This window comes from Electrona antarctica (assembly GCF_951216825.1).
Source record: "Electrona antarctica genome assembly, chromosome: 17".
NCBI classification, from domain to species: Eukaryota; Metazoa; Chordata; class Actinopteri; order Myctophiformes; family Myctophidae; genus Electrona; species Electrona antarctica.
This window is the reverse complement of record NC_136798.1, coordinates 7,610,905-7,630,474: the sequence shown is the minus strand read 5'-3', so window position 1 is coordinate 7,630,474 and position 19,570 is coordinate 7,610,905. Positions and strand designations below refer to the sequence as shown.

Genomic DNA, 19,570 nt, shown 5'->3' with positions numbered 1-19,570 from the left:
GTTTTGGTCTAACTGGATGAAATATATTATACCTTTGCGACCAGATGTTGTAGTGGCAGGGATTGAATGACAATTTTGTCTTACTCATCTTACTCATATTTTTTGTTTTTATTTAAATTTTTGCTCACAACTTCAAATACTGTCTTATGTCTTCCTATGAGTATTATATTGTAGCCTATTGTACTTTAACATTTCTGTACACATCATCTATCTCTCCCATACGCTAGTGCTGAAAATATAGTTACTTTCGGAAAATAGTAAATGTAATTTAATTTACACATTATTACTCACAATGTGTAAGTAAATAGTTATATCACTAGTTACTGTAAAAGGGTTAAATGATACTTAAAGTAATATCAAGTTAATTTATTTACTTTGCAACACTGCACGCACGCAGACACACAGATTACCTTTTATTATAGATAATAGATAGAAGTGTAAACACAATCCAAGTATAGAATTTCCCCCTCAGAATCTAAAATGTTCATAATATAATGCATCTTTCGGAACCTATATAGATTTACACTACGGAGAGACAGTGAATACTTCCTGTCTTTCGGGGATTCAGACGGACGGTAATAAATATCAAATCGATGTGTAGGATCTGGCCGGCCACAGGGAACATGAGCACGGCCAAAAGGCATGTGTGGGCGCTCACAGATGTGGTCAGAAGTGACCAATTGCGTTGCGCCGATACGAAGGGATTCATTTCACCATATGTTAAACACTGGCCCGCTGCTGCACTCACTAAAGTCACAGTGGAATATCACGTTCAGACCCCATGTGAATTATTGACTTTGCATTAGCTTAGTGTCCTCTGGATTTCTGGGACATTTGAGTAATGGACGTAAAGTATCGCTTGCTTTTGTTTCTTTGCATTAGCTTAGTGTCCTCTGTATTTCTGGGATATTTGAGTAATGGGCGTAAAGTATCGCTTGCTTTTGTTTACTTCCGAAATGCATATAATGTTAGAACATTTGGAAAGTAAATCATCAGTTTGTTGGCAGCACATCATTTGGCGTGAGTGGACTCACATTTGGAGCCTCTGCCTCTCTACTCATAACCGCGAGGTTGCCGTGAAGCCGAGAAGGAGTGTGAAGGGCACTGCACCTCAGGAGGACTGGGATGACAGAGTAGCGTGCATGCACGCACACACATATTACACTCACGTGCGCACGCACACACCTCTCTCCCCACTTTTTCTTCTCTGTCTTCAATGACTCATCCCACCCAGGGAGAGCGAGAGAAATCGCAGGGAAAGAGAGAGTGGAAGCAGGGTGAGAAAGGGAGAGAAATGTGGGGAAAGGAGAGAGAGAGAGAGAGAGAGAGAGAGAGAGAGAGAGAGAGGGGAGACATGGAGAGAGAGAGACCATAGTTTCCGGTGTGAAGCTGCAATATTCCACAGCTCTTTAATGAACGAGAAACTTAGACTAAAGTATTTTCCTCCTGACCTTTAAAATAAGTCGTCTCATGCTAATGAGGTGCGTTTGATGTTATTCTCGGTCATTTACTCATTTATCACATCATTCTTAATAGTAGGTGTATTTATGGCCAGATGCACATTACCACTCTGGTGGTAACAGCCACCTCGCATGCGAGCACAGCCTCGCATGCATGCTTACCTTTGATACATTGTCAGGCTATATACCTGTATATACTGTCTGTCTGTAAATGGTAAATGGTGCATTTATATAGCGCCTTTATCCAAGGCGCTTTACATATAGATTGTGCATTACATTCACCCACACATTCATACACCGATGGCGGCGGAAACCATGCAAGGCACCAACCAGCACATCAGGAGCAATTAGGGGTTCAGTGTCTTGCTCAAGAACACTTCGACACTAACTCTGGGGGAGCCCGGATTTGAACTGGCAACCTTGCGGTTACCATCCAGCCACTCTACCCCTGAGACACCGCCGCTCTGTCTGTCTGTCTGTCTGTCTGTCTGTCTGTCTGTCGTATGAACAGCTGCAATTGTTTTACACAGCACATAGAACTTTAAGTGGTTCAATTAAATGCAATTAATATGAACGTAAATTAGAAGCTCAAATGGACATTTAGTGATTATGAGAGAGTTTTCACAGATGAGTACCAAAAACATGGTCCTCATAGGGGGTCTATAGGGAACCTCTTTGCTTTAACTAACGCAATAGCAGCCTATTCTAGGGGGACACATCCAGCAGAAATAACAGGTCTACAAGCTTGCAACGCGTCACAGCGTGCGTACAAATGACTGACTGAGTGAGTACAGAAACAAGTCGGGTCCATTTCACTAAGCATAGAGGGGTTGAAGTGGTTAATTATGGCTCTGTTGAATGTGTTCATTCAACATCGACAAACCTCTGACGAAAAAGAAAAAAGACCTGGGATTTATGTTTTAAATAGAGCCGTGGAGGACGTGGTGTTATGTGAACTCCTGAAAAGTTGTCATTGAGGACATGCAGTACTACTAGTGGGAAAAGTACTCACCTTTTCGACTTAAATAAAAGTATATCAATACTGCAATGTAAAAATACCAAAAAACTTGAGTAAAAGTACAAAAGTGTTGGTATCAAAAATTCAAAATGTACTTAAAGTACCAAAAGTAGAAAGTACTCATTCTGCAGAATGTCCCATTTCACAACTTTTCAAACTTTAAAATGTATAACAATCCTTTGAAAATAGCACATCTACAAGCTTGTAGATCGGCTATTTTCCTTTTTTCAAATGGCCGAAATGTATATAATGTACATCGGGCTGATGTGGGTCATGTATGTTTTGTAATAATCAAAATACAGAAAATTGGAAACACTCCGGTAAAGCAAAATGCCTCAAAATTGTACTTAAGTACTCGACTAAATGTACAGTACTTCTTAGGATTCCAGAAAAGTTGTCATTGAGGACATTAAAGGTTTGGGCAGGATTAATTGATTGATTGATTGATTGATTGATTGATTGATTGATTGATTAACAGTTTGCAGAATTACAGTACATTTCAAGTACAACTCAATACAAAAACTGTTAACTGTGAGTGGACGACACCATAAAGCATTACACTTGTTTACAGTAGGTTCCACCATTTTCAATTCATCAAAACATTTAGAGACGTACGAATATACGGTACACTTCTATATAGCCAAAACAGGAAATCGTCATAGAGGAGGTAAAAAGGGAACAGAAACATATACAGTGAGGGGAAAAAGGGGTGGGTGGGGGATTCAGATTTTACGGGGGCCAGTTTCGAATTGCAGCCATCCGTAGGTGCCCTTTGAGAGCGGTTTTGAAGGAGTCAAGGGATTCACATGTCTTAATGACTGTTTGTAGGGCGTTCCACATTTTGGTGGCATAGGAGCGAAATGAATTTAGTCCATTTGTTTGTGCCGAATCTGTTGCACATGGTTTGTTGAACTCCCTCTGGTGTTGTGGGTGTGGGTACATGGGTATCTTGGTGGTGTCTATCTAATCTTGTGGACCAGACCCATTGCAAGATGCTGTACTCTGTCGTCGACCCTAAGCCATTCCAGCTTGTCAAAGTGGGCAGGGGTGAGGTGGGTTCGGGGAGTGAGGCCAAGTAGTAGCCTGACCAGTTTGTTTTGGGAAGTCTGGAGCCTTGTTTTAATGGCCTTAGAGGTGCTGTGGTACCAGGAGGTGCAGCAGGAGGACCAGGAGGACACGGCGGCGAGGACAGTGCTGTTATTTTTTACAGTGCGTGTGCTGCTCTGCTCTGCAACTTGCCTGCATGGGGGGACGGGGTGGTGCATGGTGTGTACACTGTATAGGATAGGAAGACATTCATTGTCCCCCTGCTCCTCTGAATGGCTCTGTGTGTGTGTGTGTGTGTGTGTGTGTGTGTGTGTGTGTGTGTGTGTGTGTGTGTGTGTGTGTGTGTGTGTGTGTGTGTGTGTGCGTGCGTGTGTGTGCGTGTGTGTGTGTCTGTGTGTGCGTGCATGTGTGTGTGTGTGTGCGTGTGTGACGCACTGGCTGTGAGCAGACATTGTCTGGGACAGTGTGTGTCTTTATCTTCCCTCTGAAACACTGGGAGGAGTGAATCCCATTAGTGTTTACAGTGGGTGACGTGCCCCACCACCGTGTGTGTGTGTGTGTGTGTGTGTGTGTGTGTGTGTGTGTGTGTGTGTGTGTGTGTGTGTGTGTGTGCGCGTGCGTGCGTGCGTGCGTGCGTGCGTGCGTGCGTGCGTGCGTGCGTGCGTGCGTGCGTGCGTGCGTGCGTGCGTGCGTGCGTGCGTGCGTGCGTGCGTGCGTGTGTCCGTGCCGCTCTATGCCGAGATGTGTTCATTACTATAGGTTGTGTGTAACAGAGATGCTTCATGCCGAGGCAGCGATCAACCTCTGGCCATGCATGTGTGCCAAGTTTGCATGTGTCTGCTTGTGCACATGCGTGTGTTTCTCTGCATGTTGCTCTCTCTCTCTCTTTGTGTGTGTGCGTGCGTGCGTGCGTGCGTGCGTGCGTGCGTGCGTGCGTGCGTGCGTGCGTGCGTGCGTGCGTGCGTGCGTCCATTCATGTGTGTTAGTGTGTCACGGTTTCATTGGTTTTAGGTTGCTGCCTGAAATTTCATGGCTTTATTAAACTGAGATGAAAGTGGATCTCAGTGGCTGGAGAGAGAGAGGGAGGGAGGGGGGGGATGAGGGGGAGGGGGAGGGGGGTTTAGAAGAGGAAACAGAACAAGAGAATCAGATCAGAAAAAATACATGGGAGACACATCTGCTCTCTCTCGCTTTGTGTGTGTGTGTGCAGTGTGTGTGTGTGTGTGTGTGTGTGTGTGTGTGTGTGTGTGCGTGCGTGCGTGCGTGCGTGCGTGCGTGCGTGCGTGCGTGCGTGCGTGCGTGCGTGCGTGCGTGCGTGCGTGCACATACTGTGCTTGGATTGAATTCACACACACACAATCAATCCAAGAACATATACTGTAGGCCTGTACGACTAAGTCGGTTGATTCTTGTCAACCGCAATCTTTTCATTTTAACAAACAGAAATGAAAGACGAGCCCAGATCTCACCGGAACACGGTGAAATAGCACGGATTGGTGTTCCCGTATACATACACACCTAGAAAACCCAAAAATCCGTACATATTATGCTACTACTGTTTTGACTGTGACGGAGGGCGTGGCTTTCACTAGTATATGTACGGAATTACCAATCCGTGTTATTTCACCGTGTTTGGGTGAGTTCGGGTTTGACATTATTTACGACTTTTTTTTGCAATCTATTATACATTTGAGAAGGTGTGCCCAAGTAGGTGTGCCCAAGTAGGAAAATAAAGTCACCAGCTACTACGTCACTGACACGCTGCAACACGCTGCAACACACACTGCAAAAAACACACTAACACGACACAGCCTTACCCTCCGCGTCGATCCACGGCTATCTCCTCATGTCGCGCCGCACGGCCACACTCAACAACACCCGCGTAAAAACTGTCATTGCACTGCCACTAGAGCCGGCTCCCGTCCACACTCACAAACAACATCCATATCAATAATAAACACAAACACGCCACAAGCACCGACACCCCCCCACTCACACACGGCCCACTGTTGCCAGGTCTATGCAAACAAGCCCAGAAAACAACACGCTCCTCACACACACTACAACACGCTTAAAACTCGCGGACCTGGCAACACTGCATCCTTTTTTCCCATTGCCTACTCTTACTAATTTGTTGCCACGTCTATGAAAACAAGCACACAACAATGCCATTCAACACGCTACTTACACACACTACCACTCGCTTACAATACGCGGAACTGGCAAAGGACCTGGCAACACTACATCCCCTCTCCCATTTGCTCACAGCCAACCACGTGACCCCCGACAGCTTTGGTTACGGATTTCACATCCGGTTGGACCGCCATTCAACACGCTACTTACACACACTACCACTCGCTTACAATACGCGGAACTGGCAAAGGACCTGGCAACACTACATCCCCTCTCCCATTTGCTCACAGCCAACCACGTGACCCCCGACAGCTTTGGTTACGGATTTCACATCCGGTTGGACCGCCACAAGTTACACACACACACACACCGCGAGCGCACGCACACACACACACACACCCTCACACACACTGATTCCAACTTGGCTGGAGATCGGCGCGATTACATACACAGTTTAATTCATGAAAAGACGACAATTGCGCGCGGGACGGACTCTCGCATTGCATTGAATTGCGTATCGCTGTCCCCCTCGACCACGACACCCTTCTTCACAGCACTTTCACTACTCACTTGGACACGACCACTACGCCTCTTTCCACCATTACAGGTAAGTTAACTACAATTTCAGGGTGCGTGCGCGTGTGTGTGTACTGTGTGTGCTTGCTACGTGTGTCAATACTGAAACACAGCTGCTAATGCTATTATTAATAGCATAACAACTACATAAACAGCTGCTAATGCTATTATTAATAGCATCATAACCATAGATATATATCAACTCTACATAGCTCACCCGCGCTGTTAAACAATGGAGAGCGACGTCGTTACGTGGCGCCCATCTTACACATATTGTGTCTATGATGTACTCTTAAATGACCATAACTTGCTCAATTTACAACCGAATTTCAAACGGTTTGGTTTGTTATAAACCTCAGAGACGTCCGCATACTTATATGCTTTTATACGACCTTAAAAAAAAAAAAAAAGAGCGACGTCGTTACGTGGCGGCCATCTTACCTCGGCCCACATAACATTGTGTCTATGATGTACTCTTAAATGACCATAACTTGCTCAATTTACAACCGAATTTCAAACGGTTTGGTTTGTTATAAACCTCAGAGACGTCCGCATACTTATATGCTTTTATACGACGTTAAAAACAAACAAAAAAAAGCAGATCAGCTTCCTGAATCAGAGCCACGTTATGATTCTGTTGATGCATCAACAGCATCAACAGCTGATAATGCCATGTCTCATGTACAACAGCTATTGCCACACAATTCTCCATTTATGTTGGCAATGCTGAAAATAACGCCTGCTAACAATACAGGCTGCTAACAATTGGGCTGTTGCCAATTATGCTCTTACAAATAGCATGACAATAACAATATTAATAATAACACTAGCATCATTACAAGCATAATAACACGCCGCCATGTCTCATGTACAACAGCTATTGCCACCCAATTCTGTCTTCATGTTGTCAATGCTGAAAATGAGGGCTGCTAACAATTCCGCTGTTGCCAAAAATGCCATTATTTGCCTCATACCATAACTATAATTTCATAATTTGTCGTCAATGCATAAAACACTTCTTTCAACCACTTCAGCTACATACAAAGCCATGCCGAAGAAACGCACATCATCCCTTGGATACCGAACGGCAAACGCCACCCAAATACGCTTGCACACAGCTGCCAGACAACACCACGCACCATCCGCACAAGGTACAGCACCATCCGCACAAGGTACATGTGCTCTAACAACCTTCCACAAACACTTGCACTGCACAATACATGTGTGCGTCTGTGCACACTGTGCACACACGTACTCCTTCACTGTGTGTGGACCACCATTTACTAACATCGTACCACACGTAACCAGTTTCCCACACGTGACCAGTTTACACTAACTCATGCATGCTGTCCAATCACACTCCACAGAACAACGCAATGAGGATCCAAACTTCCACCACAACCCTGCTCGCGACACTCTACGTGGCCACACACACACCCGCTCATTGGAAGACACCCAGCCCACAGGTACCCAGTACACTGACACCTTTCTATTTACTGTGTGGCGGCAGGGACCCATCACACAGCACCATGTCATAGCAGCACAACTTGATGATGATTGTCTCACTTCACAGCAGAACGCCTTGATGACGCGACTACACCACGACTGCTCCACACCCCTACTTTGCACCTGCATGACACCAGAGGTAATGCATTCACATATGTTGCACTCAAATTTACCCCTACTGCATTGTGTCCACTACACTCACATACTGTGCAAAACATCCATCGCCAACAGCTACACGCAAATGCATGCATCAAGCAGCTGAACTACTACATGGACCCTCCCACGCCACTCACACGCCAACAGCCCCAACACAACGCTTGGTTCCAGCAGCTGCAGCACAACATGTACCAGGTAAACTTGCTCAAAACTACACTTTGCACAGCACATTGCACAATGCAATACACTGCTGTTTCTTTCTCCACAGATACTGCAGTATCTTCATCACATAACCTACATTAATTGTGTACACTACACTCACACCCTGTGCTCTACTTAACTCATACTATCTCTCTACACATCACTTCACAGCTCAACACCAGGGCAGCACTCCTCCACAAATGGCCAACACACCTTCATTGGACGTGGCTGAGGCCAGAGGTACTGACTTCTGTTATTCAGATAACCTTACTGCTTGGTACCGAGCATCCTGACACACTGTATAGAGACATCTATCTACATATCTCTGCATAACATGTCGATAACATTTTGTACCTCTGTGTCTACACACACTACTGACATCCATACCCAGTTCAGCGCAGGCGGGAGCAAACACGTGACAGAATGAGACGGACCAGAGGTAAGGCCTCAGATATGTTGCCCTCTGCCCAGGCCTGGAATTTCATCATTTTAGGGGCAAGGCCACTTGGCCTTTATTGTGGTCAACTTTTTGAGGGCACAAGGCCAAGTGCCAGGGCATGAAGGCCATCAATTAAAACAATGATTTTAAGTCCCCGGTCATCATTATTTTAGCTTAAAGGTTAAGGATGATTACATTTTTTTTATTTAACACTCCCAACGCGGATCGCGTATCAATACGTTATCAATTAATCAAACGTCGGGTGCGGATCACGTATCAATACGTTTCAATCACTTTTTTATAGCATACTTTCATTCATCTTTTTACCCACCCGGACAATGAAGAACCATCGCCCTATCATTGTTGCTTAGTCCCGCTCACGTGATCAGAAAAAAAACCAAAAAAAAAAACCCCCCCTCCCATCCTGAAAACAGGAGGGCGGGCCGCTTTACGTGTAGAAGCCACTAAGCCAGTCTAAAATGGACGCGCCCATGGAATGATCCAGTCGGTGTATGAAAAGAATCAAATTTAACCTAACCTCGCCTCACCAGGCTTTCCTCCAGCTATTGGCTTTCACACAACACTATACTACTCGATTCCCCCCTCCCCTCCTGTTTCTCCTGCAGGAGGAGCCTGCGAGATGGGGGCTCTGTCCTGGCTGGCTCTGTCTCTCGGACAGAGCCGTTGGTGGATCACGTATCGCCATGCAGAACCGTCATAATCGGAGATCGCTCGGACGTGTGATTGTAACGCTTTTTTATTCATTATAATTGTAGTGATAAGACCGCAATGAACGCATCGGGGACGTAATCGACCCGGGTGTAATGTATAACGAACTTTTCCGCGTCCTAAACCGTGGTGTTGTGATCCGTTGTCGTTGACATCACAGCCGGGGGAATCTTTTTTTTTCCTCCATCGCCTCCAACCTGCATGCCCAGGCATGTTCTCTTGTTAGTAAATATACTTCACTAGCTTGAAAAACAAAATCAGCTGATGATGACAACGCGTCTCATCGTTATACTATAGTTCTGAACCGAACGGTGAAATGGGACTTTTTATAGCCGTACGGATCAAGACTTTTGCTGCCCAATGTGCCCATGACCCCCCCCCCCCCCCAATGTTACTGCGATCAAAACAATGAAAGCAGTGAGATAGATTAGGCGTCATCAAAAAGAAAGCATAGTTATGAAGGTTTATAGTCAGACATTGACAGGCAGATATAACAATAAACACAATAAATATGCTATACATCCTATACATCGAATGAAAGCCCTGAATGTGTACTTTTACGAGGAAAAGAGTAAACATTGATCCCATGTACAGTTTGTCATAAATTGGATGCACATTGCGCCCACCAGATATAACTGCAGAGAAGACATGGACCTGAACTAAATATTCACAAAATAAGGCCTATAGCGACATATAAATACTATATACCGTATGAAACAGAAGACTCTCTGCTTTCATAAGAAAAAAACTTCTACTGTAGTAATAATAAAAATCACACCCATGTGAAGTGAGTGGTGCAATATGGGACAGAGTTGCACCGCTCACTTCACAGGGGTGTGATTTTTATTATTACTACAGTAGAAGTTTTTTTCTTATGAAAGCAGAGAGTCTTCTGTTTCATACGGTATATAGTATTTATATGTCGCTATAGGCCTTATTTTGTGAATATTGAGGAGTTCACGTCCATGTCTTCTCTGAAGTTATCTGGTGGGCACAAGCTGCATTCAATAACCAATTACTGTCTAACTGTAGATGGGATCAATGTTTACTGTTTTCCTCGTAAAAGTACACATTCAGGGCTTTCATTCGGTGTATAGGATGTATAGGATATTTATTGGGTTCAATTTTATATCTGCCTGTCAATGTCTCTGACTTTAAACCATCCATAACTCTGCTCGCTGTTCAAGATAACCACTTCCAGGCAAATGCAGGTGTTGCAAAAAGGTCAATATCTCCAGAATGGAACATGGTAAAATCAAAATGTATTTTTTTAATTGAAGTGGACAAGTTCAGCTTTCTTTTGATGTAGGCGTGTGATTCTCGCTATAAGAGAACATTTTACTGTGGGCCCCCGAACAAGGCCTTTGTGCAATGTTAAATGGCAGCAACATCCAAATAGGCCTGTTGAGATCTTCCAGCAATCAAAGTGTTAAAGGTGAACATTGGTTCAGAACAGTGGTTCAGAACAGTGCTTCTTAAATAAATAATCAGAGCTTTAAATAACAAAATATAAGTAGCTACTGTAAAATATTGTCTGTAACATGGGGTCCCAGTGCAGAGATGAAAATCATAATGAAATGGGCTAGGACCCTGTCACCCTAGGTTAATTAATATACATTTAATTTGGGGGTCCTTGAAATTAAAATGGCTGAGGATCACTGGATTAAACTGAGTTAATTCACAGAAAATACAATGACAGACAGCCTACATTCATTTTTATAGCCCTGTTTCTGTTCTGCCTTGTTTGTTTTTGTTCTGCTATATTGTCACAACTGTGTGATATGTTCCTTGTTTTTAATTTTCTTCTATTGTTTATACTGTGCAAATTGTTCAGCACCTTCTAACTTTGTTTCGAAAGGTGCTTTATAAATAACATTTACTTACTTAACTTTTGAAAGAGGGCTTGGTTTAGAAAAGCCTATAGGCTATTTTGTGCTAAAGTAATATATTGAATAACATGTACATGTAGATTTTAAGGCTAGACTGGCATATGGCATTGTGGGGCTGCAGGACTGAGGACTCTGGAGATAAGTCAAGTGTAAAAAGCATTTTTACAATTGTGTGCTTATATGAACATTTACCACGTTATGTCCGCATTGATGAATGATTATTAAGCGAGCGACGTGTGGTGTACAGTGAGCGCGCTCTGGTGCTTGGCTACTAGCGTTTGGCTAGCGATATTAGCCGTGGCCAGCGTTGGCTGTTTAAACAATTTACTCTGTCAACTAACGGAGCAGACGATAGCGTGGTAAATGGTGGAGTCCTGCAGTCTATGCTGTTGCGTGGTGTTGTTTTGTGAGTTTATATCCATGAAGACGAGTCACGTTGGTCTTAACACACAGGCTCTGTGTGATAATAATCCTGAAGCACCGCACCAGCCGGGCCGAGTGTCAAGCGAGTGAGAGCTGTCAGTGCGTGTATGCGTGCATGGAGCGGAGGAGGAGGGAGGAGGCAAAGTAACGCAAAATAATCAAACCACTTGGCAAATGGCAACACAACTACAATACAGACAATACAAGTCTGCGCGAGACGTTTGGGGAAGGTTACTGTAATGACTGGAAAAACGGTAAAATGAACTGCTGTGGGCACCGGTCGGGGCACATGGGCACCGCGGCCACTGTGGCCGTCTGGGCATATAATTTTTCGAGGGGCACACGGCCAAAGAGAGGGGCAACGACGGCCATGGCCGCCGTGGCCGTCGTGAAATTCCTGCCCTGCCTCTGCCGCAATGCATTACGCATATGTGTGTATGTTATACCTACATGTACTGAATATATAGTCACATACACTCCCATCTTAATTTCTCAGCTCAGCATAACCTGGACAAACAGCAGCACATGATGGCTACAACACAGCCAATGGCCACAGCAGAAACCACAGGTAACCAACGCACTACACTCACATCTACACTTTCAAATGGCCAACACACCTTCATTGGACGTGGCTGAGGCCAGAGGTACTGACTTCTGTTATTCAGATAACCTTACTGCTTGGTACCGAGCATCCTGACACACTGTATAGAGACATCTATCTACATATCTCTGCATAACATGTCGATAACATTTTGTACCTCTGTGTCTACACACACTACTGACATCCATACCCAGTTCAGCGCAGGCGGGAGCAAACACGTGACAGAATGAGACGGACCAGAGGTAAGGCCTCAGATATGTTGCCCTCTGCCTCAATGCATTACGCATATGTGTGTATGTTATACCTACATGTACTGAATATATAGTCACATACACTCCCATCTTAATTTCTCAGCTCAGCATAACCTGGACAAACAGCAGCACATGATGGCTACAACACAGCCAATGGCCACAGCAGAAACCACAGGTAACCAACGCACTACACTCACATCTACACTTTCACCTCAATAACTCTTAATACAACTATCACATTGTCCCACTACACATACACACAGTTCAATTTAATGCCTCCACACATTTCCATTGCCTGCCTCAACAAAAACATCACATTCACATACTGACCACAATCTACTTATTGCATGACTCTCATGAAATTAACTTCACACCATACTTTCCATTTACCTTCACAGGCAGTTCCCATCAGCCAGCAAGACGACAATCACAAGTTGCTGCCAAAATTGCAACTTGCACTGCGCAGATTCTCAGCGGCCAACTAACTATCAACCAACTCTCCGACACACCACAGAGTATTGGCCAGCTCAACTGTGTGTGTGACCACTGTCACGCATTCACATTCAAAAACGAGACCTCCAGTATCTGCTGCTTGAATGGAAAGGTTTGCCTACCAGCCTTCCCTAGGCCCCCACAGGCCATCAATGATCTGTGGTTTGACGATACCCCTCAGGCAAAACTGTTTCGGAAACACAGCCGTGTCATCAACAACGCTGTCTGCCTCTCCAGTATTGCGGTCAAAGAGAAAACATTCACACGCTTCACTCCCACTGTCATTTTCCAAGGAAAGGTAATCCAGCGCATCGGGCCACTCCAACCAGAACCTGGTGCTGTTGCTGTGTTTGCCCAACTTTATGTCCTCGACCCAAGTCTGGAAAACACCACCAGATTTGCAAACATGACACTCCCCGCCAGAACATCCACTGCTGACAAGGACACAATGGCGCAGCTGCTGCACACTGTGCAGCAAGTTATTCACCTGCACAATATATTTGTCCAAGATTTCAAGCAAATCCTTGAAACCCCAGAAGAACAACTACAGCGAGGCACTATTGTCATAAGTGCTGCAGCCAGGCCACAGGGAGGACATTCCGGTGTTTACAATGCCCCCTCCAATCTCCAAGAACTTTGCATTGTCACCAACGAACAGGCACATGATCTGGTCATCCACTTACGTGGTGGAGGTCTGAAAATCATATCTGACCGCCATCCCAAAGCCATGCCCCTCCACTTCACCCTCCTCTTCATTGAAGGGACATCTGGCTGGCACTGTGCTCTCAAGCATGTGGGTGATGAAAAAAAAAGGCTCACAGCCCGTGAGTTCTTTGCCTATCACATGAACAGTCGTCACACTGCGAGCGACTACCTTTTCCAGGCAGGCAGACTGTTCCAAGAATGGATCCTCAATGCCTGGATAACATGCGAGAACCAGAGGCTGACTTGGCAGCGCCATAACCAGAAGACATTACGGGCTGACAGCTTCAAACAACTACAACAGGTTGTGGCTGTGCGTAGACGGGAACGGAGTGCTCCATCTCACTCTGTCCACCACAATGAGCAGGAACATGCTGTGGGTAGAGTCATCCTTGCTAGCTCTTTCCATGGCAGTCCACGCTGGTACCACAGCAAGTTCCAGGACGCTATGGCCATAGTCCGCCACATGCGAAAGCCAGACCTTTTCATCACGGTCACCTGCAATCCTCACTGGCCAGAGATCGTAGCTGCCCTCACCCCTGGCCAGACACCCCAAGACCGACCTGACCTGGTGGCCCGGGTATTCAAACTAAAGAAAGATCAGATCATGGATGACCTCATCAAAAGACACATCTTTGGCCTAGCCATTGCCCACCTCTGGGTCATAGAATTTCAAAAACGCGGCTTGCCTCACTCGCACATCCTCCTCATTCTAGCAGAGCAGGACAAACCCAAGACACCAGCCCAAGTGGACCAAATTGTCTGTGCAGAACTTCCCCCTGACCCGCATGAAAATGGGATCTCTGCCCAAGAAAAAGCAAGGCGCCAGCCACTGTGGGACATTGTACTTGCTAACATGATCCACGGTCCCTGTGGACAAGAGCATCCCAACAATCCCTGCATGGAGAAGAAAGCCGGCTCCAACTGCAAAGCCTGCAAGAAGAACTTCCCCAAACCCTTCCAGCCCAGAACAACAGTTGGTGACGAAACAAGTTATCCTATCTACCGCCGTCGCTCTCCAGATAATGGTGGCCGAACTGCACAAAAAAATGGGAACCACATCAACAACAGTTGGGTAGTGCCCTACAACCCCTACCTCAGCCTCCGATACAACTGCCACATCAACGTAGAAGTATGCATCTCTGCACTTGCGGCCAAATATCTCTACAAATATGTGACCAAGGGGCCGGACCGTGCAATGGTTTGTGTTGAAGTTGAGGGCGCCCAGGCTGCCCGTGATGAGATTAGGGACTATGAAGACATGCGTTCTGTTGGCTCAAGTGAGGCCTGCTGGAAACTCTTCGCATTCCCCATATCCGCCAACAAGCCTCCTGTTCAAGTCCTCCGCTTGCATCTGGAACACGAGCAATACGTCGTTTTCGCCGAGGGTGATGAGGAGAATGTGGTGGAGCAGGGCAGACAGACAGAGTTGACTGCTTTCTTCAAACTGAATGCTCAACAGAAGACAGCCAAAGGTCCAGATTACAACCCTATGACCATGCAGCGCTATGTTGACATGCCTCACAAATACACCTACACAAACAACAAGTGGCAACTCAGAAAAAACAACGCTTTCTCCGTTGGCCGTGTCCACACCATCAGCCCCCTAGCTGGAGATGTGTTCTACCTGAGACTGCTCCTCCACAATGACCACTCCAAAGGGAAAATAAGTTTTGAGGACCTCTACTCAGTCAATGGCAGCCGCCTTGACACCTACCAGGCAGTGTGCAGGGAGCTTGGCCTGTTGGATGATGACCAAGAGTGGTCCACTGTCCTTACTGAGGCTGCTGCCACTCACCTCTGCCCCCAGATTCGTGCCCTATTCGTCATCATCCTCATCTTCTGCCAACCAGCGAACCCTGCAAGCCTGTTTAACGACTTCTGGCCAGACTGGACAGATGACTTCAAGCGGAGAGCACAGCAGAGTGCAACGACCTTCACTGACCAGCAACTCAAAACCATGGTGAGACTGGATCTGCAAGTCCGCCTCCAGTCACATGAACATGACCTCCAAGACTTCCTCCTGGAAAAAATGACAGATGAGGAAAAGGCCACTGTCCATGGGCTGGTCAACATCGAAGAGCCTCTTATCCGTGAGGAGCTGGACTATGATGTGGCCCAGCTGAAAGCCAATGTACAGGCAACAATTCCACAATTCACTGCTGCACAACAACAGATTTACGACACTGTCATGACGGCAGTCCAGCAACAGGCCAACTTACAACTCTTCATATCAGCACGTGGCGGTTGTGGTAAGACCTTCCTACTCAATGCACTACTGGACGCTGTGCGCAGTCTGGAACCTGGTGGCTGTATTGCCCTTGCCATGGCAACTACTGGCATTGCTGCACAACTCCTACACCTAGGCAGAACATTCCATTCGCGGATGAAAGCACCTCTCCACCCAACAGAACACACACCCTTCCACATCACAGCTCAAAGCAGCCTAGCCAAGCTGGTGCGACGGGCACGCCTCCTGCTCATTGATGAGGCAACCATGCTGCACCGCTTCTTGCTAGAGGGACTTGACTACACTCTGAAAGACCTGATGAACAAGCCAGACTGTCCATTTGGTGGGAAAATCATCATCTTGGCCGGCGACTTCCGCCAGTGTCTTCCAGTGGTTCAAGGGGCTAATCCTGCCCAAATTGTCAACAGCTGCCTCAATAACTCAGGCCTCTGGCAACACTTCCAAGTCTCCAGCCTCACAGAGAACATGCGAGTCAGGGCCAGTGAAAACCAAGACCTGAAGGCCTTTGACCAATGGACACTCCGCATTGGTGATGGTACAGCCAACGATGCAAACGACTTCATCTTCATCCCAGATGACAGGTATTTCCACATTCAAAGCAACACAGACAATGACCACACAGCGGAGGAGTGCTCCATGAAGATGTTTTGCCAAACTATATTTCCAGATATGTCCAACAACTTCACTACTACCGGCTGGCTGGATGGCCGATCAGTACTTGCCCCTACCAACAAGGACGTGGACGCCATCAACGACCTAATGGAGACCTGGGTACCAGGTCTGTCAACCAACCTGAGCAGTGCTGACACCCTGGAGAACTACCAAGACAGAATGCGGTTTAACGTGGAATACCTCAACACCCTCTGCCCCAATGGATTTCCCAGGCACCTCATCACCCTCAAGCCAGGAATGCCCTTGATGCTACTGCGCAACATCAGCCCCAAAGACGGACTCTGCAATGGCACCAAACTGTTTTTCCTGAGAACCCTCAACAACAAACTGCTGCTGTGCAAACTTGCAGCCACACAAAAGGAAGTCCTGATCCCTCGAATCAAGTTCATTCCTGATCCTAGACATTCCTACTTTGAGTGGGCCAGACGACAGTTTCCAGTCCGCACCGCTTTTGCCACCACCATCAATAAATCCCAAGGCCAGACACTTACAAGAGTGGGGGTCTGGCTTTCGTCCCCTGTCTTCAGTCACGGACAGCTTTATGTTGCCAGCTCAAGGACAGGTAACCCAGAAGCTCTCACCTATGCCATAAAGCAGAAAGAAGGACAGCCGGAACATCATACTGCCAATGTGGTTTTTCGAGACTTGCTTCGCGCTGTTCTTCCTGGCCCTACAATCCCCATTGAGGTAAGGCTGTTGCATTGCTACATGTCATTTCTACATATGTCATTTCTGAATAATACATAACTGCTGCTAACACTGATTAACACTTTCCAGAAATATCACTACCTTTCACATGATCTGTGGTGGACATGTCACATTGTGTGGTTGATTCATCCCTTATCTGTGTCTCCTTTTCTGCAGGCTCAACCATGACAATCTCTGGAACCAGAAACACAAACACCCCTTCCACATCACCAAACTCCTCCACGCCCTCCTCTGGATCAGCTGCCAAATACAATTGTTCCTTTGCTAAGTTGGCCTTTCCACGACAACTGCGTCTTCCCCAAACCATCCCCATCAACGTAAGGCTGTTGCATTCTTACAAGTCTCATTGTTGATTAGTCTACATAACTGATAATCAAACATAAACATAGCATTGTCATTCCATTCACAACATACCTGGTGGAGATGTCTCAATGTATACTTTATCCCTACCTTCTCTGTTTCCCCAATTCTGCAGCCTCTGCAATGTATAGTCTGCAAAACATCCATCGCCAACAGCTACACGCAAATGCATGCATCAAGCAGCTGAACTACTACATGGACCCTCCCATGCCACTCACACGCCAACAGCCCCAACACAACGCTTGGTTCCAGCAGCTGCAGCACAACATGTACCAGGTACACTTGCTCAAAACTACACTTTGCACAGCACATTGCACAATGCAATACACTGCTGTTTCTTTCTCCACAGATACTGCAGTATCTTCATCACATAACCTACATTAATTGTGTACACTACACTCACACCCTGTGCTCTACATAACTCTCTACACATCACTTCACAGCTCAACACCAGGGCAGCACTCCTCCACAAATGGCCAACACACCTTCATTGGACGTGGCTGAGGCCAGAGGTACTGACTTCTGTTATTCAGATAACCTTACTGCTTGGTACCGAGCATCCTGACACACTGTATAGAGACTTCTATCTACATATCTCTGCATAACATGTCGATAACATTTTGTACCTCTGTGTCTACACACACTACTGACATCCATACCCAGGTCAGCGCAGGCGGGAGCAAACACGTGACAGAGTGAGACGGACCAGAGGTAAGGCCTCAGATATGTTGCCCTCTGCCTCAATGCATTACGCATATGTGTGTATGTTATACCTACATGTACTGAATATATAGTCACATACACTCCCATCTTAATTTCTCAGCTCAGCATAACCTGGACAAACAGCAGCACATGATGGCTACAACACAGCCAATGGCCACAGCAGAAACCACAGGTAACCAACGCACTACACTCACATCTACACTTTCACCTCAATAACTCTAATACAACTATCACATTGTCCCACTACACATACACCCTGGAGAACTACCAAGACAGAATGCGGTTCAACGTGGAATACCTCAACACCCTCTGCCCCAATGGATTTCCCAGGCACCTCATCACCCTCAAGCCAGGAATGCCCTTGATGCTACTGCGCAACATCAGCCCCAAAGACGGACTCTGCAATGGCACCAAACTGTTTTTCCTCAGAACCCTCAACAACAAACTGCTGCTGTGCAAACTTGCAGCCACACAAAAGGAAGTAACATTGATTAACACTTTCCAGAAATATCACTACCTTTCACATGATCTGTGGTGGACATGTCACATTGTGTGGTTGATTCATCCCTTATCTGTGTCTCCTTTTCTGCAGGCTCAACCATGACAATCTCTGGAACCAGAAACACAAACACCCCTTCCACATCACCCCACTCCTCCACGCCCTCCTCTGGATCAGCTGCCAAATACAATTGTTCCTTTGCTAAGTTGGCCTTTCCACGACAACTGCGTCTTCCCCAAACCATCCCCATCAACGTAAGGCTGTTGCATTCTTACAAGTCTCATTGTTGATTAGTCTACATAACTGATAATCAAACATAGACATAGCATTGTCATTCCATTCACAACATACCTGGTGGAGATGTCTCAATGTATACTTTATCCCTACCTTCTCTGTTTCCCCAATTCTACAGCCTCTGCAATGTATAGGCTGTTGCATTCTCACAAATCCCATTTCTGATTGAACTACATCACTGAAGATGATGATGATCCCATTCTGCAGGCTCTACTGGCCAAATCTGGGCAACCTCATGGCACTGCAGCTTCTTTTACTACACATTCACTGTTAACATTAACATTCTTTCCTAAAAAAACACTCAGACTCCATTAAAAATACACTGAGAACTACATTTTGAAATGTTGTGACTTTGTCTACCTTTGCTCTCACAATTTCCTTCCTCCGATTTGCGACGCGCAGGGAGCTAGGATGAGCGGGCCGAAGGCCCGCGAAATTCT

General features: G+C 46.1%; 3 protein-coding genes across 4 annotated transcripts; all 3 read left to right on the top strand.

Annotated features, from left to right (window-relative positions):
• The first annotated feature begins 6,156 nt into the window (after window positions 1–6,156).
• Window positions 6,157–8,541, top strand: LOC306941411 (uncharacterized protein). Its single transcript, XM_079526862.1, has 7 exons — window positions 6,157–6,265; window positions 7,269–7,406; window positions 7,602–7,700; window positions 7,808–7,879; window positions 7,972–8,091; window positions 8,269–8,337; window positions 8,489–8,541. The coding sequence occupies exons 3-7, from the start codon at window positions 7,611–7,613 to the stop codon at window positions 8,522–8,524; spliced, it is 387 nt and encodes a 128-aa protein (XP_079382988.1). The 5' UTR covers window positions 6,157–6,265; window positions 7,269–7,406; window positions 7,602–7,610; the 3' UTR covers window positions 8,525–8,541.
• Window positions 8,542–12,097: 3,556 nt separating this feature from the next.
• Window positions 12,098–17,477, top strand: LOC306940590 (uncharacterized protein). The gene is made up of 5 exons (XM_079525689.1): window positions 12,098–12,221; window positions 12,373–12,420; window positions 12,533–12,604; window positions 12,828–17,233; window positions 17,411–17,477. Exons 1-5 carry the CDS (start codon window positions 12,182–12,184, stop codon window positions 17,420–17,422), a joined length of 4,578 nt encoding a protein of 1,525 aa, XP_079381815.1. The 5' UTR covers window positions 12,098–12,181; the 3' UTR covers window positions 17,423–17,477.
• LOC306941412 (uncharacterized protein) lies at window positions 17,470–19,520 on the top strand. 2 transcript variants are annotated; one of them, XR_013792139.1, is made up of 7 exons: window positions 17,470–17,571; window positions 17,730–17,890; window positions 18,058–18,126; window positions 18,278–18,325; window positions 18,438–18,509; window positions 18,600–19,090; window positions 19,249–19,520. XR_013792139.1 is itself a non-coding variant. In XM_079526863.1 (7 exons), the coding sequence occupies exons 2-6, from the start codon at window positions 17,785–17,787 to the stop codon at window positions 18,700–18,702; spliced, it is 330 nt and encodes a 109-aa protein (XP_079382989.1). In that variant the 5' UTR covers window positions 17,470–17,571; window positions 17,730–17,784; the 3' UTR covers window positions 18,703–19,090; window positions 19,249–19,520. The 2 variants fall into 2 exon arrangements, 1 of the variants encoding a protein (XP_079382989.1); XM_079526863.1 differs by having other exon boundaries at window positions 18,668–19,090.
• Window positions 19,521–19,570: the final 50 nt, after the last annotated feature.